The following is a 23,273-nucleotide window of genomic DNA, read 5'->3' on the forward strand; positions in this document are numbered from 1 at the left end:
CTACTGCCTACAAAAAGGAAGGAATCTGCTCAGGCTCTATATGGTTTATCCAGACTACCTTATTTGTGCTAGCAATCACTTGATGAGGTAGGGACATTTTGTGTCCCCCCCCCCCTTTTTTTTTTTTCCTGGAGAAGCTAAAAAAGTCTGGTCCACTTTCCTGAAGTTACACAGGCAGGGAATGACACAGGTAGGCAAGGCAACACCTGGCGCCACTTACTGTTGAATACGTGCATGTCTGGTCTTTCTGCTTATGTGATAACCCAAGGTGTAGGTAAGAGCTGAGACACTGAGAGGCCTCGACATCACACACGTCACAGATAAAGCCCCTGACAAAATACTGTTGCACACAAGTTGACAACACAACTTGTTATTGTGCGCCCTCAGAAAGCTGACTACAAGGTACATGAAGATGTTTCTGGTCCCTCCCTGACCTTCAGTCTTTGTAGAGAGAGCCAGGAGGAGCCAAGCTATGTGATAAGCCTCGGGGAGGCAAAGTCCCCCTCACAACGTGATGCACAGATTCACTCCCGAAAGCGAAATAGGGTGAAGCTGACCATAGTGGTTGTAGCATGCCACTGGCAGAGCAGAGCCAGGATATGAGAAGAGCTGCCTGCAGATAACCTGTCTAACCCCCAGCGGGCTCCGGAAAGGACTTTAGTCTCTGGAGTTGTCAGGTCTCTTGAGTGGGACACCAGCAGGCTCTGTAGGTAGGTTGAGAAAGAAAGGAAGGAAGGAAGGAAGGAAGGAAGGAAGGAAGGAAGGAAGGAAGGAAGGAAGGAAGGAAGGAAGGAAGACAGACAACAGCTGTGTGCTGTCCACTCCACACTGGCACCATGGAGCCAAAGGTGCCCCAGTTGCGGAGGAGAGAAGGGCTGAGAGAGGAGCCGGAGAAGGGAACCCGTGGAGAAGGTGAGCCGTCCTCACATCCCCCACACACCGGACACTCAGGCAGGCCCGAGGTGGGGGTGTATGGCTGAGGAGAGCTTGCGGCTTGGCCACTTCCTTTCCTCTTGCTGTTCTGGGAAGCCAGAGAAGACATTTTTTACCCTCTTCCCCACACCACTCCGACTGGCGATGGAGAAAAGGGATGTTCAGAGTGTGGCCTTGCCTTCATTAGGGGTGAATGGAATTCCTTCCCTGTTTTGGGGTCTGCTGTTTCCAGCAATTGCATCAGGCACTTTCTCGCTAAGGGTCGCACTCACTGCGCATGTCACTTCCCCCGGTTAGTGGTTCTACCCACGATTCTAAATATTGACTAACTGGGAACGAGGTTGTGAGCACACAGAACGCCTAACTCCTCCCTCTTGAGTCCCCTTTGATTCTTCCTCTTAGGGAACTCGACGACGCACAGAACCCCAGACTTGGTGCAATGGACCCGACATATGGAGGTGAGGGATCACGGGGGGGGGGGGGGGGGGGAGGTCATAAAGGACAGGCTGGAGATGTAGCTCACACATGGTAGAGTGCCAATCTAACATACGTGGCCCGATCTGCAGCCCATGTAACCATGTGCAGCCCTGGTATGATGGCATACAGCTGTATCCGAGCACTGGGGAAATAGACAGGAGAATCAGAAGTTTGATGTCACCCTTGGCTACACAATAATGTCCAAACCAGACTGGGCTACAGAAGATCCTGTGTAAGAAATAAAAAGTAACCAAGGCAGGTGGCACACACCTTTGATCCTAGCACTCAAGGAGGCAGAGGCAAGTGGATCTCTGAGTTCCAGGACAGCCAGGGCTACACAGAGAAACCCTGTCTCAGTGGGGGGAAAAAAAGAAAAGAAAGAAAAAGTAAAAGGAAATAAAAAGATAGGAAAGTCCTAGGGTAACCGGAGGCAAGGGAAGAACAGGCTGGATGATAAAACATGATTCATTTTTTTTTTTTTTGCCCAGGTGTGTTGGCATATGGCACACTCCTTTAATTCCAGCACTCAGAAGGCAGATCAGAGGCAGCAGAATCTCTGAGTTCAAGGACAGCCTGGTCTATATAGAGAATTCCAGGCGAGCGGTCAAGTTACATAATGAGTCCTTGTCATACCCAAAAAAGTTTTCAACTTCACCGTTAGACTTAAGGTTAATGAAGGGTGGTATTGATGCCTAAATCACCAGTTAATAGCTTTTTCAATATTCCCTAATAATAATCAGAGATAAGACCTTTCTTTTTAAATTCTTATTTATTTAAGATTTATTTATTTTATGTATGTGAGTACACTGTAGCTATCTTCAGACACACACCAGAAGAGGGCGTTGGATCCCATTACAGATGATTGTGAGCCACCATGTGGTTGCTGGGAATTGAACTCAGGACCTCTGGAAGAGCAGTCAGTGCTCTTAACTGCTGAGCCATTTCTCTGGTCCTATTATTATTATTATTTTATTATTATTATTATTATTATTATTATTATTATTATTATTGCTATTATTATTGTAGTAGTAATAGTACTAGGTGTGAGTGTATATGTGTGTGTGTGTGTTTGTGTGTGTCTGTGTGTGTGTGTTTGTGTGTGTGTGTCTGTGTGTGTGTTTGTGTGTGTGTTTGTGTGTGTCTGTGTATCTCTCTGTATGTGTCGTGTCTGTGTGTGTCTGTGTGTATGTTTGTGTGTGTGTGTCTGTGTGTGTGTGTGTGTCTGTGTGTGTGTGTCTGTGTGTGTGTCTGTGTGTGTGTGTCTGTGTGTGTGTTTGTGTGTGTGTGTTTGTGTGTGTGTGTCTGTGTGTGTGTTTGTGTGTGTGTGTGTCTGTGTATCTCTCTGTATGTGTCGTGTCTGTGTGTGTCTGTGTGTGTGTTTGTGTGTGTGTGTCTGTGTGTGTGTGTGTGTGTGTGTGTCTGTGTATCTCTCTGTATGTGTCGTGTCTGTGTGTGTCTGTGTGTGTGTTTGTGTGTGTGTGTCTGTGTGTGTGTTTGTGTGTGTGTGTCTCTGTGTGTGTGTGTCTGTGTGTGTGTTTGTGTGTGTGTTTGTGTATGTGTGTGTCTGTGTATCTCTCTGTATGTGTCGTGTCTGTGTGTGTATGTATGTATATATGTGTGTCTCTCTCTGTGTATCTGTCTCTCTGTGTGTATGTATCTTTCTGTGTATGTATATCTCTATGTATCTGTGTGTCTCTCTGTGTGTGTATCTGTCTCTGTGTGTGTACATCTATATCTCTCTGTGTGTGTGTGTCTCTGCGTCTCTGCGTGTGTCTGTGTGATTTTTAGAAGTCAGCTCTCTCGTCCACTGTGAGTTCAGGATCAAAATCAAGCATTTTTTTTTTTTTTTTATCAAAATCAAGGTTTGCATAGTAAATTATTTTACCTACTGGGCTATTTCAGCAGCTGCAGATATATATATATATATATATATATATATATATATATTTTTTTTTTTTTTTTTGGTTTTTCGAGACAGGGTTTCTCTGTATAGCCTTGGCTGTCCTGGAACTCACTCTGTAGACCAGGCTAGCCTCGAACTCAGAAATCTGCCTGCCTCTGCCTCCCAAGTGCTGGGTTGTATAAATATTTAAAAACCACAGTTAAATTGTCTGGTAACATTATTTGGATAATGCCAACCTAGATTTCTTTCCCCCATCTGCAAATTTAAGATAAATAATCTGTTAGGTTTGTTTACAATTATGAATTAAAAAGAATTGGGCTGACTGGGCAGTGGTGGCTCACACCTTTAAACCTAGGACTTGGGAGGCAGAGGCAGCCTCCTGAACAGCTGGAACCACAGGTGTTTGCTTCTGCTGTGGTTCTTCACTCTCTTTGCTGTCCTAGGAAGGAGACAGAAGGTGGGGCAGCTCCGGGGCCACTTACCTCCTGTTCCCAGCACTTAACTCAGCAGAGTTCAAAGAAAATGTGAAAGAAAGGAACAGGTGGCTGAGACACAATGGGCTTTTGTCCCATAGGCTGTGAAGACACAGTTTCTGGAGCAAGCACAGAGAGAGTTGGCAGAGCTGTTGGATCGGGCCATATGGGAGGTTGTGCAAGCCAACCCCAAACAAGACAGACCTCTTCCCTCCACTGCCTCAGATTCTACAAGCAAGTGAGTCAGGGTCTCAAGACAGGTGCTTCTCTAGCCGAATGCCTGCCCCTTTGCCAGCCTTGATACACCCTGACTTCAGGCTCCCTTCTCTCCTGATCACCTTGTCTCTCTAAACACACAAAAGCACATGCTTGCACACACACATGCATGCATGCACACATGCACACACATGCAGAAACACACACAAATGCCCACACCCATACATGTATGCACACACATGCACACAAGCACACATATACATGCACACCTGTACACACAGGCACACATGAACACACATGCATGCACATGTGCACATGTATGCACTCACATGCATGCACACACACATACACACATTTGCTCATGCACACACATGCACGTATACTTGCACGCACATGCATGCACACATGTATGCACTCACATATGTGTATATACACATTCACTCATGCACATGCACACATGCACACACATGTATGCACACACTTGCACACACATGCATTCACCCATGCACGTGCATGAGTGTATATGCATGTGTATATATACACACACAGACTCCTCCATCATCCAAGCTTCACTCAGCCATCAACTTCCTGGGCTAGTTTTACTGCTTCTTATTACCTTGCTTCCATACGGTGCTGCCCTCCAGCCTCTCTTCTTCCTCTGGTGCCTGGTTCTGAAAACTGTCTCAATCTAGGACCCAAGAATTACACCCTGGGAAACGGAAAGTTTTTGTCACCCGCAAGTCACTGCTCGAGTAAGTTGGGGGTGAGGACAAAGGATGGGGAGAAAGGCTTTGGCTGGGGGCCCCACAGATGTCACAGTGCTCATGCATGGGCTTTGATGGTCTGATGGGAGGGTTTGGAGAGGGCTCTGCCTTGGCATTGTTGAGGAAGACAAATCAGGAGGAGAAGCTCCAGCCACGAGCTTGCCCTAAGCTCCTCTGCAGACTTCTGAAAATCCTTCCTCCTTGACCCTCGGGCTCCTTTCTTCCAGTGAGCTAATGGAGGTGCAACATTTCCGAACCATCTACCACATGTTCATAGCAGGTCTATGTGTCTTGATCATCAGTACCCTGGCCATCGACTTCATTGATGAGGGCAGGTAGGTCCCTCCTGAAACAGTGACCTGATCAGCTATCCTGGCCTATCCTCCACACCTGCCTCTGACTTTCACTTAACTGAGCCACCTCTCCAGCCCCACGGCCTAGAACTTTTGATCCTTCTGCCCCGATCTCCCTCCCAAGTTACTAAAGTTATAGGCACGAGCTCCCATGTCTGGCTTGTTTGTTTGTTATTGTTATTGGGTTGGTTTTGTTTTGTTTTGAAACAGTGTTTCTCATTTCTGAAACTCACTCTGTAGACCAGGCTGGTCTCAAACTCATAGAGATAAGACTGCCTCTGCCTCCTGAGTACCGGGATTATAGGCATGGGCCATCACTGCCAGGGAGGCCTGGTGGTGTTTTTTGTTTGTTTAATAGTTTGAGTTTGCCCTAGAATGTTTCCTGTGCATTCACATGCATATGTTCATAAGAACCAACAAGATGCATGCTGTTGGAGGTATTTATAAGCGAGCTACTGTATCTGATTTTATGACAATTCTTGTCATCTTTCTATATTAGCTTATTGACTTTAGTGACTGCAGAAAGCAGAAGTACCAGATTCAGTTCATGCAGTCCTTCATTAACAGCTATTGGGGTGGTTCCCAGTATGTGTCTATTTGTTTGAGACAGAATCTCATAACCCAAGATGGACCTGAAGTTAATATGTAGTTAAGGATGACTTTGACTTCTTGTCCTCCTGTGTCCCCCTCTCAAGTGCTGGGATTTCAGGCACACACTGGAGATTGACCCTAGAAGGGTCATGCATCCTAGGCATGCTCTCTACCAACTAATTTATATCCTCAACAAAAATCCTGTTTGCATTTTTCACCTTTAATATATATATATATATATATATATATATATATATATATATATGTATATATATATATATGTGCTTGATCTGCATGTACACTTTGTGCCAGAAGAGGGCATCAGATCCCATTACAGATGGTTGTGAGCCACCATGTGGTTGCTGGGACTTGAACTCAGGACGTCTGGAAGAGCAGTCAGTGCTCTTAACTGCTGAGCCATCTCTCCAGCCCCCATTTTTCACCTTTATAAAACGTACATTCTTTTTTTTTAATTTTTAAATTAAGTTTTATGTGTATGGATGGTGTTTTCCGTGCATGTCTCTGCATCACCTGTGTCTGGTGCCCAACGAGACCAGAAGAGGGGATTTGGTGCATGCCCTGGAACTGCAGTTAAAGATGGTTGTGAACCAGCACGTGAGAGGCATGCTGGGAGTTGAACATGGAAGAGTCAATGCTCTTAACCACTGATCTATCGCTCCAGTCCCAAACAACACGTTTTTTTAAAAAGCTTTTTTTTTTTTTTCCTAGCTAGTGTAGTGTAGCTGCTTGGTCTTTTCCACGTCTGCCTCAGTTCCTGAATAATGATATGGGAGCTTCTTTATTTATGAATTAATGTCTAGGCCTTAAGCTAGGCCTGCTGCCCAACTATCTCATAACTTAATTAACCTGTTTATATTATGCTATGTCTGCCATGTGGCTGGTTTCCTCTTCTCAGTTTCAAACACTCAACCTCCTCTGTGTCTGGGTGGTGAATCTCCTGAGCCTGACTCTTTCCCTGAGTTCCCTCCCCTTCTCTCTGTCTGTCTCTCTGTCAGTCTGTCTCAATCTCTCTGTGTGTCTCTCTGTCCTCTTTGTCTCTGTCTCTCTCTGTATGTCTTTCTGTCTCTCTATATATATATCTGTGTTTCTCTGCCTTCTGTGTTTTTGTCTCTCTGTCACTCTGTTTCTCTGTCTCTTTGACTCTGTCTCTGACTCTGTGTCTCTTTCTCTATCTCTATTTCTCTGTGTTTCTCCATCTATACCTGTGTATCTCTCTCTGTGTCACTCTGATTCTCTCTCTCTCTTTCTCTGTCTCTCTCTGTCTCTCTCTCTCTCTCTCTCTCTCTCTCTCTCTCTCTCTCTCTCTCTCTCTCGGGAATGTCCCACCTTCCACTTCCTGCCTTTGCTCCAGGCCATCAGATTTATTGACAGATTTACTTATTGTGTAAAAGGTGATGCTTTTACACGGTGCACAGCAGATTATTCCTACAGTCCAGGACTTTCATCCTCCTGCTTCAGCCTCTGAGGTAGCTGAGATTTCAAGCAAGTTCTAATACCCTCCACCCAGGCATGCAAAACACTGAGCATGGAGCATTCCATGAGCCTGGGCCTACAACTCTAGACACACTGGAGGGAAAAAATTCTTTTTTTAAAAAAAAGATTTTATTTATTTATTTTATGTAAATGACAAGTAGCTGTCTTCAGACCAGAGGAGGGCTTCGGATCCCATTACAGATGGTTGTGAGCCACCATGTGGTTGCTGGGAATTGAACTCAGGACCTCTGGAAGAGCAGTCAGTGCTCTTAACCACTGAGCCATCTCACCAGCCCCCAGGGACCAAATTCATAATAAAAAAAAATAAAATCAAAGCTCACCTCAACTCTTCATACCCTAATTCTTGTAGTATTGAGCCTTTCTGCAATACTTATACTGACTGAGGCCTCCAAAGGCCATTTAGGTCAAGCCTATCCCATGATCTGAGGCAAGGACCTACACTGGAAATTCCGCCGGCACCGGGGCTAACCCAAACACTTTAAGAACACAGCCTTTCACCATCTAGCTGAATCCGTAGTGCCTGCTTAAGTTTCTGGGAAACCCCGGGTTCGACTCCAACAGTGCATGAATAAGGTCAAGGTGACCTATGCCTAAATCCTGGTACTTAGGAGGTGGAGGCAAGATTAGTAGTTCAAGGTCACCCTCAACTACATAAGTGAGCTCAGGGCCAGTCTGGGATACATGAATACATGAGACGTGTCTAGAGAAAAACAAAAACAAACAAAACGTAACAACTGCCTCAGTTTGCCCCGTTACTGTCTTCCTTTCCGCTCGTCTAGGTTGATGCTGGAGTTTGACATACTCATCTTCAGCTTCGGACAGCTGCCCTTGGCGCTGATGACATGGGTACCCATGTTCCTGTCCACGCTGCTAGTGCCCTACCAGACCCTGCGGCTGTGGGCCAGGCCGCGCGCAGCGGGCGCCTGGGTGCTGGGGGCCAGCCTGGGCTGCGTTCTGCTGGCTGCCCACGCCGCGGTGCTCTGCGTTCTGCCGGTGCACGTGTCAGTAAAGCATGAGCTTCCACCCGCCTCGCGCTGCGTGCTTGTCTTTGAGCAGGTGAGGCCTCAGGGACTCCGGGACCGGATCTACAGAGAATGGGCATAGATACAGAGTTGACAAGGGCTGAGCTGGCTGGGTTTGGTTGCTAGGTAACACTGTGGCTCTGGGTGGGATGAAGGCTGCCCTGTCTCCCTTTGCCCTTCATCCCAGCCCTGTCTGTGTTAAGCTACAAAGTCGTGACAAAAAAATAGAAAATGTGGGCTGGAGAGATGGTGCTGGCTTGTCTTTCAGAGGCCCTGAGTTCAATTCCCAGTTACCACATGGTGGCTCACAACCATCTGTAATGGGATCTGATGCCCTCTTCTGGTGTGTCTGAAGACAGCGACAGTGTACTCATATACATAAAATAAATAAATCTAAAAACAAAATAAAACCAGAAACTGTGAGCTTCCACCCGGCAGGTCTTGAATTGACTGGCCTCTCAGTGGTAAATCTGAGTAGAGAGAGGTTATTTTCTAGAGCCACATAACAACTTGGTTCCCCTTTTACCTCAGGTCAGATTCCTGATGAAAAGCTACTCCTTCCTGAGAGAGACTGTGCCTGGCATCTGCTGTGTCAGAGGAGGTGAGGTGTCCCACTGATCCATTGTGAGCTGGATCCTCTTGGCTGCTGGTGAAGCCGCAGGATGCAAAGCTCTGCCCTGGAAAGCCGGTTGTCCAGCAGACACAGACCTGGCGGTTAGCTGGGCTAAGTAGCCTTCTACATAAGCATTCTCAGACTCGCCTCTGAGAGAACCACTGGCACCCAGACCTTCCGGTGCTATCCAGGTTCCAATCTGGAAAGACAGAGATGACAGAGAATGGGCGGTGGCCACCCAAGGAAGCTCTGGCCATAGCGGGTCTGCAAAGCCCGTCTAGAATGTGAGCGAGATCAGCCGCCCGTATGCACACCCTGGATCCCGGCCCAGACCACCTCCCGGAGCGACCACAGCTCTACCCTCCCCATCCTGACCCACTGTTTTCATTCCTGCTCAGGGAAGGGCGTCTGCACCCCGAGTTTCTCCAGCTATCTCTACTTCCTCTTCTGCCCTACACTTATCTACAGAGAGACATACCCCAGGTAAGACCCTGCCTGCCTCCCCAAATGCCCAAGCCTAGTAAGGGTGGTGCCTTTCTCCTGCAAGCACTGGCCTCTTGTTCTGAAGGAAGTAATAGGGAAACAGTCTGCCCCTTCCTTTGTCCTGAACATCCCCCTGATCCAGCGTCCCAGTAGCTCAACCCACTTCTGTCCTCCACACCCCAGGCATTGTGTATGGTTGGGCACCTTCAGTGACACTCAAACTAAACACCCACTTATTGCGTTTGCTCTGGGAAACCCAAAGTGTTCAGGGACCACCCCCATCACCCCAGGGAATCCATTGGGGCCTGAGCAATGGAGGGAGCCTCGGAGAAAGGGCTAAGAATGACAGAAAAGGATGATAAACATGTTTTCTATCACTGCTGCAGGACACCCAGCATCAGGTGGAACTATGTGGCCAAGAACTTTGCCCGGGTCAGAATAATCGGGTAGAAGATGGCCAGTTGTGACTCGTGGTATCTTAGAAGCGGGGGAGACTGGGGAGGAGGAAGTGGCCCTGCAAAGTCATGCGTCCTACTCTGTCTGCAGGCCCTGGGCTGTTTGCTCTACGCCTGCTTCATCCTGGGACGTCTCTGTGTCCCTGTCTTTGCCAATATGAGCCGGGAACCCTTCAGTACCCGGGCTTTGCTGCTGTCCATCCTGCATGCCACAGGGCCAGGTAAGCACATCATCATGGTGGCTAAAGTCTGTGCCCCACCCTGGGGGACGCTTGTCAGGGAAAGCATCACTCTGTCTCTGAGTCCCTTACTCCTGCCTCTCCTGTCCCTGTTCATTACCAGGCTCTTCCTGAAGCCTGGTAACATAGCTCCCCCCAGTCACACTTCCCTCTCCAGCCTGGGCCTGGCTTTGCTGCCCGGATGAAGTCCCTCCTGCAAAGTAATCACCCACAACCCTGCTTCAAAAGGCCTGCCTTCTTCCTTCCTTCTCTCTTTCCCCATCCCTTCCTTCTCCACTGGAGAGTAAACCTAAGATCTCATTCATGGCAGGCAAGTGATTTACTGTTGATCTACATACACCCCAAGCCCCCTTTCACTTCATACTTTTAAATTGTTTTTAAAGATTTATTTTATGTATATGAGCACACTGTGGCTGACACACCAGAAGAGGGCATCCAATTACAGATGGTTGTGAACCACTGTGTGGGAATTGAACTCAGGACCTCTGGAAGAGCAGCCAGTGCTCTTAACTGCTGAACCCTCTCTCCAGCCCTTATTTACTTTTTTTTTTTTTTTTGAGATAGTGCCTTGCTGAGTCGCTCAGGCTAGCTACCCTGAGCCTCCTTGGCCTCCCCAGTTGTTGGGATTGCAGGTGGTGGCCACCTTAAAGCCACACTCTTTTCTCAGCCGTATTTTCAGTGATCTCACCCTTGTGATCACGGCCCCAGGACATCCCCGGTTGTCCTATCAGTAGCTCCATTACACCTGACCTCGATGTATGGCTCTACAGGTTTCACCATGTGTGCGTCTGTCTCAATAAGACCAACTTCCAAAGGCCAGGGGCAGTGTGAGTCTGTATTTCTGACTTTCAGGCACAGAACAGGTTTAAGCACACTAGCAAATGTGTGGGTTAAGGAACGCATGAACGAGCCGGGCGGTGGTGGCCCACGCCTTTAATCCCAGCACTCAGGAGGCAGAGGCAGGCGGATCTCTGAGTTCAAGGCCAGCCTGGTCTACAGAGTGAGTTCCAGGACAGCCAGGGCTACACAGAGAAACACTGTCTCAGAAAGCCAAAAAAAAAAAAAAAAAAAAAAAAAAAAAAAAAAAAAAGGAACAAATGAATGCTGAATGAATGCTCGTTCCCTGTCGGGCCCCTGATGGCTGGGCAAAGGCTCTAGAGAGCCTGGTCAGGGCTGCGGGGCTGCACCTCTCTCATCCTGCCCGCTAGGCATCTTCATGCTGCTCCTCATCTTCTTCGCCTTCCTGCACTGCTGGCTCAACGCCTTCGCCGAGATGCTGCGGTTTGGAGACAGGATGTTTTATCGGGTGCGGCCTGGACCGGGGCTAGCTGAGAACTGTAGTTGGGGAGGTTGGCCAAGGGCCGGGGGAAGAGGATGGCTGCGGTGGCACGCTGCGGTGGGTGCCACCTTGCAGGGCCATATGAGCAATGTGGGCCTCAGGGTGTGGGGATGGTGCTAGTCCTTCACCCCTAAGCCGCAGGTCTGACTGCTTCTCTGTGAATGGTGCGATGATAAGATAGATCCTCTTCTGAGTGGATAGGCAGGAGGGAGGAGCCTGGGCTGGGAGAGGGAGCTGAGGGAGCTGAGTCAAGGATACAGGTAGGGGTGGGTGTGGGGAGCGGCAGCCGGGGGGCCTGAGATCTCGTGTCCATCCCTTCCCAAATCCACACCCCCCGCAGGACTGGTGGAACTCTACTTCCTTCTCTAACTACTACCGCACCTGGAACGTGGTGGTCCATGACTGGTTGTACAGCTACGTGTATCAAGATGGGCTGTGGGTATGAACTATGCACACCCCTCAGTTCTCACGGTCCCAACAAGGGGACTTTCTCCTCCTCATATTCTGCCCCACCCACGTTCAGATCCAAGGGCAGATGGCCTACCGGGTGAGTTCTGGACACATGAGACTCTCAGAAAACAACAGAAGGTGCTTAAGTAACACGACATTGTCCTCTGGCCTGCACACTCGTGGACATGTGCGCACAAAATATAAGACTAGGGAGTCAGGTATGGTGGCACTAGCATTTGATGCCAGCACTCAGGGAGGCAGAGGAGCAGGATCTCTGGGAGCGCAAGACCAGCCTGGCTTACATATGGAACTCTAGGATAGCCTGGACTACACTGAGAGACTCTGTCTCAAAAAATACAAAGGATGGTGGTGATGCCGGTGATGCTGGCGGTACTGATGTTGATGGTGATGATAATAATGATGGTGATGCTGGCGGTGCTGATGATGGTGGTGATGATAGTGATGATGGTGGTAACCGGGGCATATCTGAGTAGCAGAGCACTTGCCTAGCATTCATAAGGCCCTGGTCTCCAACACTGTCAAAATACAAAAACAGTAAAATCACACAGCTTAGGACCCACGGGTTAGAACACTGCTCTTAAACGAGATTAGTGTGGACCCTTCTAACCCCAAATTCCCACACCCCTTTTTTATTGAATCCCGTTTCTTCCTGGCTTCCTGAAGAGGGAGGGACTCTCTGTGAAGGTGCTATGGGGGACCTGCTCATTCTCTTTCCTGCCCCCCAGCTCTTAGGCAGGCAGGCTCGCGGAGTGGCCATGCTAGGAGTGTTCCTGGTGTCTGCGGTGGTTCATGAATACATCTTCTGCTTCGTCCTGGGGTTCTTCTACCCAGTCATGCTGATGCTTTTCCTTGTGGTCGGGGGTGAGTGCAACCTCTGTGGCCCTAGGTGGGAGGCAGCCTGTGGGAGGCCGCCTGCCTTCTCCTGAGATGCTAAGACAGATGCTGCCCGAGGTTGGCCTTGGACGGCAATAGGCATATCCTGAGGGACCTGGCAAAAGGTTTCTGGTCACAGAGAAGCATTTGAACAGGGGATGTGGAGGGAACGGGAAAGCTTGGTGTGGGCAGAAATACGGCACGATTCAGGAACAGAGGGGTAAACTGAGCAATACGGATGTCTCCCAGTTCCTGAGATGTTCAGGAGTTTCTGCAGCTGGCATCAGGGTCTTGTCCAGGGAGGAAGGGTTTCCTTTGTGGTAAACCCCTTCCCAGCCCCTAGCATGAGAGGTAAAAAGAGACAAGGCACTGGAGTGACAGCCTGCCTCCCACGTAGGGCTGCTGAACTTCACCATGAACGACAGACACACAGGTCCAGCCTGGAATGTCCTGATGTGGACCTTACTCTTCCTGGGCCAGGGCATCCAGGTCAGCCTATACTGCCAGGAGTGGTACGCTCGGCGGCACTGTCCCTCACCCCAGGTAAGACAATAGCTCTCTCGATTCCCCATGTAAGATAGGGCATCCAACAGCCAACCCTGTTGGTCAGGGACAGGCCACGCTGGGGCAAGCGGGGGAGGCCGACTCACATATTAGAGTCATAATTTGTGTCACCAAGAGTGGCCTCATTCACAATCTATTCTTTCCTGACACAGACAACATTCTGGGGACTGGTGACACCCCGCTCTTGGTCCTGCCATCCCTAGGAGTCAATGCTTCATGCTGTACAGACGACGGGCATCAAGCTCTTTTCCACCTTCAAAGCCCAGAGCCAGGGCTCCTCCCTACCTCGTTTGAGTCAAGGACTTGCACATGGGACCTTACAGGGGCCATAGGGACTCAGGTACACACCTCTGTGGGCAGCTGACCACAGGCTCAGTGTGGTGTGACTCGAACACCACCCTCTGTGGACTGAGCACAGGTTACCTTCTGACCCACATGGCTCTCCGAGTGTGCAGAGACTCAGAGGAACAGGGACCACCAAAGTGTGACAGGTTTGGTTCTTTCTACTCCCAGTGCAACAATAAAATCTTAGTCTCGGGCTGGAGAGATGGCTCAGAGGTTAAGAGCACTGACTGCTCTTCCAGAGGTCCTGAGTTCAGTTCCCAGCAACCACATGGTAGCTCACAACCATCTGTAATGGGATCCGATGCCCTCTTCTGGTGTGTCTGAAGACAGCTGAAGTGTACTCACATACATGAAATAAATAAATCTTCAACAATAAAATAAGATCTTAGTCTCCCTTTAACTCACTGATGATTTGTTGGAAACCCTGCTTTATTATTGTTTTTATTTTTTTGTTTGACTTTTGGGTTTATGGAGTTTTGCTTTATTCCACTTTGGAGTTTTTTGTTTGTTTGTTTGTTTGTTTATTTTTTGTTTTGTTTTGTTTTTTGTTTTGCTTGTTTGCTTTGTTTCTTTGTTTGTTAGCACTGTGTACCATCACTCCCCCCCCCTCCCCGGGGAAAATGCACTATGTGAACAAATGGCCTTATAAACACTACATGACAAACAGCCTCGTGTAACTATAATGCGTGCACACGCACGTGCACACACGATTGAGTATACATCTCTGTTTTGCCGTATACTGCCAAGGGGTATCTTCTAGCAAAAAGAGGTAAAACTGTTCCGGGAGGTGCTGGAGAGAGGCATCACTGGTTAAGTTTGCACTGCTTTTGCAGAGGATCTGAGTTCAGGCACCAGCAGTCTTATCCAGAGGTTCATGACCTATAATTGCAGCTCCAAGAGATCTGACGCCCTCTTGTGGCCTCTGTAAGGTGATGCACTCTAGGGTACAAACCTGCAGTCACTTAATCAAATACATACACGTAATCAAATACATACACTTAGTCAAAATAGGGAGCCAAGTGGTGGTGGCGCAGGCCTTTAATCGAAGCACCCAGGAGGCAGAGGCAGGCGGATTTCTGAGTTCCAGCCTAGCCTGGCCTACAGAGTGAGTCCCAGGTCAGCCAGGGCTACACAGAGAAACCCTGTCTCAAACAAACAGAAATAAACAAACAAACAAAAAGGGAAGTTAAGTAGAATGGTACATTCCTATAATCTTGAGGCAGGAGAACTGAATATTCAGGCCCAGCCAGGGTTAGAGAGCAAGGTCCTGTCTCAGCTAAGTGCTGGTAAGTTGGCAGGCCCTCACCGAGCTCAGCTTCCTAACTCTGGACACCTGTACCAGCTGCTTCAGGCCACTTTATCTGACTTCCTCACCTCATGAAATGTACCTTGTTCTGTGGGCCAGAAAAAATTCCTTTTTTCCTAAAGCTGACTCACCAGAGAATTTTACCACAGCAACGGGAAAAGAAAGTAAACACACATATTTCACATATTCTTTACTATTTTATTTTGTTTATTTCGACTATTCTTTTTAAAAATTTATTTCTACTCATATGCATTGGTATTTTGTCTGAATGAGGGTGATGAATCCTTTAGAGCTGGAATTGCAGACAGCTGTGAGCTGCCACATGGATGCTGGGAATTGAACCTGGGTCCTCTGGAAAAGCAGCCAATATTCCTAACTGCTGAGCCATCTCTCCAGCCCTTTCTTCTGGTTCTGGTTCTGGCTTTCCTCCCCACTCCTCCTCTTCCTCCTCTTTCTCTTCTTCCTCCTCTCTTCCTCCTCTCCCTCCTTCTCCCCCTCCTCTTCTTCCTCCTCCTTTTCTTTCTCTTCTCTTCTTCTTTTTTAATATACAATGTGTGTGTGTGTGTGTGTGTGTGTGTGTGTGTGTGTGTACCAGGTGTACCTGTGTAGGTCAGAGGGCAATTTGTGCGAGCCTGTTGTCTCTTTCCACCATGTAGTTTCCCCAAGGGACTGAATTTAGGACGTCACGTTGGCAGCAGGCGGCTTTATCAGCTAAGGCATCTTGCCAACACCAAAATAAAATATATGAATCTAGCTTCTTTTATTCATCTGATATTATGCTTGCCTTAGCAAGAAGTACTGCCTTCTTCTCTTCTCTTCTCTTCTCTTCTTTTCTCTTCTCTTCTTTTCTTCTTCCTGTCAGCTTGACAGAAGCTAGAATCATTTGGGAAGAGGGAGTCTCAACTGAGAAAATATCACCACCAGATTGCCTGTGGAGGGCCCCACTCCCTGTGGTTGAGGGTTCTGGGTGCTGTAAGAAAGCAGGCTGAAACCAGATATACTGTCTTACACCTCCAATCCCAGCACTTGGGTGGCAGAGGAAGGTGGATTCTTTGAGTCCAAGGCCAGCTTGGTCTGTGTAAAGAATTTCAGGATAACCAGAGCTATATAGAAAGACCCTGTCTTAAAAACAAACAAACAAAAAGCAGGCACGCAGGCTGAGCCAGCCGGTAAAGCAACACCCCTCCATGGCTTCTGCTCCACTTCCTTCCTTGACTCCCTCAGTGACAGGCTGTAACCTGGAAGTGTAAGAGGAATGAACACTTTTCTCTCCAGTTGCTTTTGGTGAGGGTGTTTCATCACAGCAAGAGAAACTTAAGGATGTAACTGTGAACAGTGAGGAGTAAGAAAGAGACTGTAGCCAAAGAGCAAAACACCACACATGTAAAATAAATACATACATACACAACTACATCTAAAATTAAAAAGAGAGAGAGGTGGAGAGGGGAGCCTGAGGTCGGGGAGACTGCTCAGCAAGTAGAAGTCCCAGCATGCATTGCATGCAGGGCTGACAACCTGAGATCAAAAAAAAAAAAGTGGCAGCAGAGAACCAACTCTGGAGATGTCATCTGACCTCTGCACACTACGTGTGTGTGTGTGTGTGTGTGTGTGTGTGTGTGTGTGTGTGTGTGTGTGTGTTAGGGCTGAGGATGTAGTTCAATGGTAGATTCCTTACCCGGCAAGTGCTAGGCCCTGGATTCAATTCCACCATCACTGTCCCCATAAAAAAAAGAGAGAGAGAGAGAGAGAGAGAGAGAGAGAGAGAGAGAGAGAGAGAGAGAAAAGAAAAAGAAAAGCCAGTGGTGGTGGCACACACCTTTAGTCCTAGCTAGTCAGGAGACAAAGGCTGGTGGGGTGCTGTGAGTTTAAGGCTAGCCTCAAGCAAGTTCCAGACTATGAGGGCTGTGTATCTGTATGTGCACTCAGATGTGGGTTGGATCACCTGGAGTTGGGGTCACCTGTGGTTGTGAACTGCCACACATGAGTGCCACACGAGTGCCAGGAACTGAACTCAGGTCCTTTGTAAGAACGCTAGAGCCATCTCTCCAGCTCTGTAAGGCATTTTTAAAGCATGGCCCTGATCTTTTCATTGTCAGGCTCCTGTTTGTGTTTCAGGTTGGGGTGTGTTTGAGTGTGAGTCGGGGATGCTTCACACAGCTAAAGCTGGTCTTAAATTGGCTGTGTAGCTAAAGACTGCCTTGAAGTATTTTTTGTTTTGTTTTGTTGCTTGTTTTTTGAGAAGGGTCTTTCTACATGGACCTGGCTGTCCTGGAATTCGCTCTGTAGACCAGGCTGGCCTTGAATTCACAGAGATTCACCTGTCTCTGCCTCCTGCGTGCAGAAGGACTGAACTTTAGTCTCTACCAGCTTCCACTTCTGTGCTGAGATCAGAGGCATGCACCACTTTGCCTGGCTCTACCTTTTTCTTCTCTTTTCCTTCTTGTTATAAATATCACTTTTAAACATTTAATTTTTTTCTTTTATTTTTGATGTTATAATTACATCACTTCTCTTTCCTCCCTCCAGACCAACCATTTGTTATTGGATAATTAATTGGTGTGATCTTCCCTAGGGGGAGACTATGTCTCCTGCTGGAAGCATTCCTTAGTTGCCTGTAGTTCTCTCTGTAGGGCTGAGGCCTCATGGGCTCTCCCCCTCGACCTTCTCTCTTAATTACACTATTCCATAACCAAAATTTCCTTCACTATTTCATTTATTAGGGTAGGGCATGGGTCAGAGGTCCTCAGATCTCTCATCTTTTTTTTCTTACATTCAGTGTGTGTGTGTGTGTGTGTGTGTGCACATGCCCGAGCACACAACACATGCACCCATGTGCATGTGTCTGTAAGTTAGAGGACAACCTACAGGAATCAGGTCTCTTCTACTCTGTGGATCCCAGGGATTACACTCAGTTACTCAAGGCTTGGCCACAGATACGTTTCTTTCACCCTGAGAGGTGAACGCATTTCCTGCTGTATGAGAGGCTACTTTCCAGTTTCCCATTTGTACTGTTCTCTGCCAAGCTGAGACCATTCCCCCTTTTCAGTAACTTGTTCTGTCTAGAAACTGGACAGAGATTTTTCTGTGACCTCAGAATCTGGGTGTTTCCCGGCTGGGTTTCTTCTTTCTTTTCTCTTCTATGTCCCCTAGTCTGTAAGCTCGGGTTTTTGACGGAGCCAGCAAGGTATTTTCCACTCTGTAATTATGTCTGCCTTCCCCATCTGCTCCTTTAAATTCCAGAACAGCTCAGTGTTGGAACTATTGGATCTAGAATCGAAGCATGGCACTTTTCTAATTATTTCCATCTTCCCATATTATTTGCTCTGTGCTTTGAAATATTTTTTCCACTTATTCATCCAAGCCACTGATTTGAGATTTGCCAGTAACCATTCTGTCCCTCAGTAACCATTCTGTCCCTCAGTAACCATTCTGTCCCTCGGTACATATACTGGGGTTTTTGTTTGTTTGTTTGTTTGTTTGTTTTTGTTGTTATTCAAAATGACCATTTTATTTCCAGAAAGTGATGGAGTTTGGGGTCTTAGATTTTTTTTTTTTGTACATGACTTGGATATATTTAAGTGCTCCTAACAGCTTCTTAAGCTGCCAGATCCTTCTTCCCATGGGTCCCAATGTTTTCTGATGGACAGGGAAACGGCCATAGTAACTGCCATGTCTATAGGGCCACAGCTCTGAGTCCCTCTCTTTCAGCATGCCTTGGCCCTGACTTCTGCTCAGGGGTTCCAAAGGTTATCCATTCAACGGCAGTGACAAAGCTGTTTGTAGCTGTCCATACCAGACCTGCTCTCTACTAACCCTGAGTTCAAGCCCTGGCTTGTGCTCCCCAACAGTGTCGTGACTAAAGATAGGTGTTTAGGAAAGAAGGAACTGCCTCTGGGACATGGTAACACAGATTGTTGGACTCTCTCTCACCCCAAATTCAACCCAAGAGTTTCTGAATCACTGACTCACTGAGTCTGGAGGGAAGCCAGAGAACTCACTTTTTAAGGAGTATGCAGGGCTGGCCAAAGCTGTGGGTCTAGAGGGTACACCTATTGCTTTTGAGCTGGAGGGACAGCTTAGTGGTTAAGAGTACTTGCCACAGAGCCACCTAATTCAGATCCCAGTACCACAAGTCCAGCCAGGAGGGGTCAGTCATGTATGCCTGAAACCCGAGGGCTGGCTTGGCTTAGCCAAGAAACAAAATCTTCAGAGAGACCCTGGTCAAATAAAACAGGCAAACAGTGGTGGAAGAGTGCAGCCTGTGTCCTCATCTGACCTCTGCCCAGATATTTTTAAAGTCAGTGGTGGTGGATGGGCATTATGGGATATGTAATTGGTTCTTTCTGCTGTGTGTAGCTCAGAGATTAAACTCAGGTGGTCAGGCTTGGCAGCAGATGCTCCTCCGACTGGAGCCATCCTGCCAGTATCTGGGTTGCTTTTTGTTCTTTTTTGTTATTTGGTAAGGATATTACTTCAGTGTCAGGCCTGCGTTGCCTCCTGGTTTTATGTTAGATCCTTCTATTTGTTTCTGGTACTGAGGCTTATAGACGATAGAACTAGGCTGCATGGAGCAAGGCTTCCTCCAACATCACACACACACACACACACACACACACACACATGCACACACACACACACACACACACACACAATACACACAATCTCCCATCTCTACACCCTTCTCTCCAGGCCCTTTTCCCCATCAGGACCAGATTTCTGAAGTTACCTGTGATTATAATGAGTATCTATTCGTATACTCATTATAATTCAACACTGTGTGGCATTGAGTCTACAAAGGCCCTACTTCAGTGTGAAATACTGACTGCAGTCAGTCTATTACTGTCCTTCCCATTATAGAGACCTGTTGCGGTAAATCTCCAAACCTAATAAGCCTGTGCAATGAACACACAACTCAGTTATAATGTTTATAAGCTGCACGCCTAGACTGGACAGATCTACCACTACACTGCTCTATTCCCCAGCTATGAGATCCCTTGCTACTTGCGAGTTCTCCAGGCCTCATCTGCTCCATCTCTCTCCTCCTCTTCCTCCTTCTCCTCCTTCCTCTCTTCCCCCTGTCGAAAACCTCCAGCCCCACCTTTCCCTTCCACTGCCCAATCACAGGCTCCAGCCTTTATTTGACCAGTTAAAATGGGAAGAAGGTTCACGTGAAATCACCTGAGTGATTTCCACTCCTGGAGCCCCTCTTAAGGAAGCAGAATTAACATCAAAATACAAACAGCACCAGGACAATCCACAACAGAGACCTACTCTGACACGTGACTGTAGTGCATAGTTTTATGTCAACATGACACAATCTGGAATCATCTGAGATGAAGGAGCCTCAACTGAGAAAATCCCTCCATACAATCTGGCTGTAGGCAGCCTGTAGGGTATTTTCTTAGTGATCGATGTGAGAAGGCCAAGCTCACTCTAGGCAGTGCCACAGTGAGTTGGTGGCTCTGGGTTCTATAATAAAGTAGGCTGAACAAGCCATGGGGAGCAAGCCGGTAAGCAGCTCCTGCCTCCAAGTTCCTGCCCTGCTTGAGTTCATGCCCTGACTTCCTTCAGTGACAAAGAACTATTATCTGGAAGTGTGTGTAAAATAAACCATTTCTTCCCCAATTTGCTTTGGCCGTGGTATTTTATCTCAGCATTAGTAACCCTAAGGCAGAAATTGAAGGACTGTGGTGGTCTGAATGAGAATGGCCCCCATAGGCTCACATTTGAATACTTTGTCCCCAGTTGGTGGAACCCTTTGGGGAGGATTAGGAGGTGTGGCCTTGTCGGAGGTGTTATTTGGGGATGTACTTTGAGGTTTCAAAAGCCTCTGCCTTCTCTCTCTGCCTCGAGGTTGTGGATCCCAGGTGAGCTCTCAGCTACTGCTCCAGTGCCGTGCCAGGTTGTCTACCGCCATGCTCCCCACCATGATGGTCACGGAACCATGAACTGCAAATTAAATGATTTCTTTTATAAGTTGTCTTAGTCATAGTGTTTTATCACACAAGAGAAAGGTGACTAGGAAAATGATAAACCTTGAAAACGTCAGTCTTGAGTGAGAAGTATTAGAATATGTTAGGCTTTCCTATACTTTTTAAATATATGCAAAGTAGGCTATGACTAGCACAACGGCTTAGCAGATAAAATCACCTGCTACACCAGCCCGACCACCCGAGTTTAATTCCCAGATTCATGCAAAAGTAGAAGAGAAGCAACTCTAGGAAACTGTCCTCTGACTTCACAGGCCTTGTGTCACTCAGCCCACACTCGGTAATTAATAGTTTCATCACATTTCATATGTCACTATTTTTAAAGTATATTAGCAACACTGATGAGATATTTATCTCATGTCTGCCAATACTGGCAGAGAGCTCACTCATGTGTGTCACATTTTACTTACATTTTCATCTTCAGTGGACAGTTAGTGTGACCTCAGAGGACAGGGATTCTCGATTAGATTTCCCAAGAGCTGGTTCTTAGTATATTTAACTTAACAAACAACTGTTGGATGATCTCCAGGTGGAAAGCCTGGGGTCTAAGCCTCTACTGGACTGCCTCTGCAACAGAGTGGAGAATCTGTGGATCATGGGGCTGGAGCGAAGGATCGGTTTGTAAAACGCCTGCCACGGAAGCATGAGGACCTGCGTTTGGAACCTTGGTACCCACATAAACACAGGGTGTGGCAGCCCACTTCTGCAGCCTCTGGGCTGGGAAGTGGAGACAGGTGGATCCCTGGAGTTCACTGGCCTAGCTGAATCAAACTCTAGGCTCAGTTGAAGGTAACTGACTCACAAAAACAAGGAAGGGTGAAATCAAGGTGAACACCCAGTGTCTCTCCTGGCATGCACGCATAGGCACACGTGCACTGGCGTAAAGATGTACAAATATTACACACAAAGTACATTTTAAAACAAATCCTATATTGTCCTGGTTAGGTTTTGCCAAGTTGTCACAGGCTAGGGGCACCTGGGAAGAGGGAAAAATGCTTCCAAGCCAGGCATGGTGGTGCATGTCTTTAATCTTGGCACTTGGAATGTAGAATTATGAACCTGTTGAGCTTGAGACCCAGCTTGGTTTACATAGCCAGTACCAGGCCAGTGAGACTCTGTCTCAAAAAAATTACAAACAAATAAAGAAAAAGGAAAATGTCTTAGTCAGAATGGAGTGGAGGTAAACCTGTGAGGCTTTAAAAAAAAAAATGTATGAGTGTTTTGCTTACATGTATGTATATGTACTATGTGCATGCCTAGAACATACAGAGTTCAGAAGAGATACCAGATCCCCTGGAACTGGAGTTACAGGTGCTGTGAGAAACCATTTAGGTTCAGGGAACCGAATCTGGATCTTCTGCAAGAGCAACAAGTGCTCTTAACCACTGAGGGTCACTCCAGACCCTGTCTTCTTGATTCCTGATGGAGGTTGGAGTGGGACGAATGACTGTGTTCAGTTTTGTAGGAGTGTCTATTTGTCGTTGCTGAGCTCTGCACAGCTCCAGGGATTTGACCTGACTTGAGTAGGGAGGGAATGAAGAAAGAACGGACACACAGACGCAGAGTTTGGAGTGGATGGTCTGGTTTTCTGATGGAGAAGCCACAGCAGCACCCCGGGAGCCCAGTGTATCAACTACAGACGGTTGAACAGAGACCGGCTTACTACACACAGATAAACAAGGGGTGGGTTATTATACACCACTGAACAGGGAGGCAGAATCTTAGCAGGAGCTGTTTCTGTAGGGAAGTCTGCGTCCTGTAACATCTCGGAGGAGAAAACTCTGTGGAGATCTTCTACAGACAGTCAATGCTGGCACTTGGACCGGGAGAGGCTCTGCTACTCCAGCGGGCCTGAGGCCATCCATGCCCATGTCGATCAATTATACGTTTACTCACAATGTCACTCACTCCCAACTCTTCATTTCTTTGATTTACACCTCTAGGCATTGACGGGGTCATGTGACCTTACCTTTAATCCTTTGAGGAACCACAGATTCTTTTCCAAAGCAGTTGTACCAACTTATAGATTCCCATTGGCAGAGCACATGGCTTCTAATTCTACATTCTCACAGAACTTTATTACCTTTTACTATAGCTGTGTTCCTGAGTGTGATTTGCTATCCAGAGTGTGGCTGATCGGTTTGGTTTTGATTTTTTTTTAAGATTTATTTTATGTATATGAGTACACTGCAGCTGTCTTCAGACACATCAGAAAAGTGCATCAGACCCCATTACTGATGGTTGTGAGCCACCATGTGGTTGCTGAGAATTGAACTTAGGACCTCTGGAAGAGCAGCCAGTGCTCTTAACTGCTGAGCCGTCTCTCCAGCCCTTGATTTTGTTTTTTG

General features: G+C 47.4%; 1 protein-coding gene across 1 annotated transcript; it reads left to right on the plus strand.

The window, feature by feature from the left end:
• Positions 1-178: 178 nt before the first annotated feature.
• Positions 179-14,010, plus strand: Soat2 (sterol O-acyltransferase 2). The gene is made up of 15 exons (XM_034516801.2): positions 179-912; positions 1,336-1,391; positions 3,888-4,024; positions 4,695-4,754; positions 4,994-5,101; positions 8,005-8,281; positions 8,779-8,848; positions 9,259-9,343; positions 9,730-9,775; positions 9,890-10,019; positions 11,246-11,343; positions 11,717-11,815; positions 12,573-12,708; positions 13,118-13,263; positions 13,437-14,010. The coding sequence occupies exons 1-15, from the start codon at positions 837-839 to the stop codon at positions 13,485-13,487; spliced, it is 1,575 nt and encodes a 524-aa protein (XP_034372692.1). The 5' UTR covers positions 179-836; the 3' UTR covers positions 13,488-14,010.
• The last annotated feature ends 9,263 nt before the right edge of the window (positions 14,011-23,273 follow it).

Source organism: Arvicanthis niloticus, chromosome 13, assembly GCF_011762505.2.
Source record: "Arvicanthis niloticus isolate mArvNil1 chromosome 13, mArvNil1.pat.X, whole genome shotgun sequence".
In the NCBI taxonomy this organism is placed as follows: domain Eukaryota; kingdom Metazoa; phylum Chordata; class Mammalia; order Rodentia; family Muridae; genus Arvicanthis; species Arvicanthis niloticus.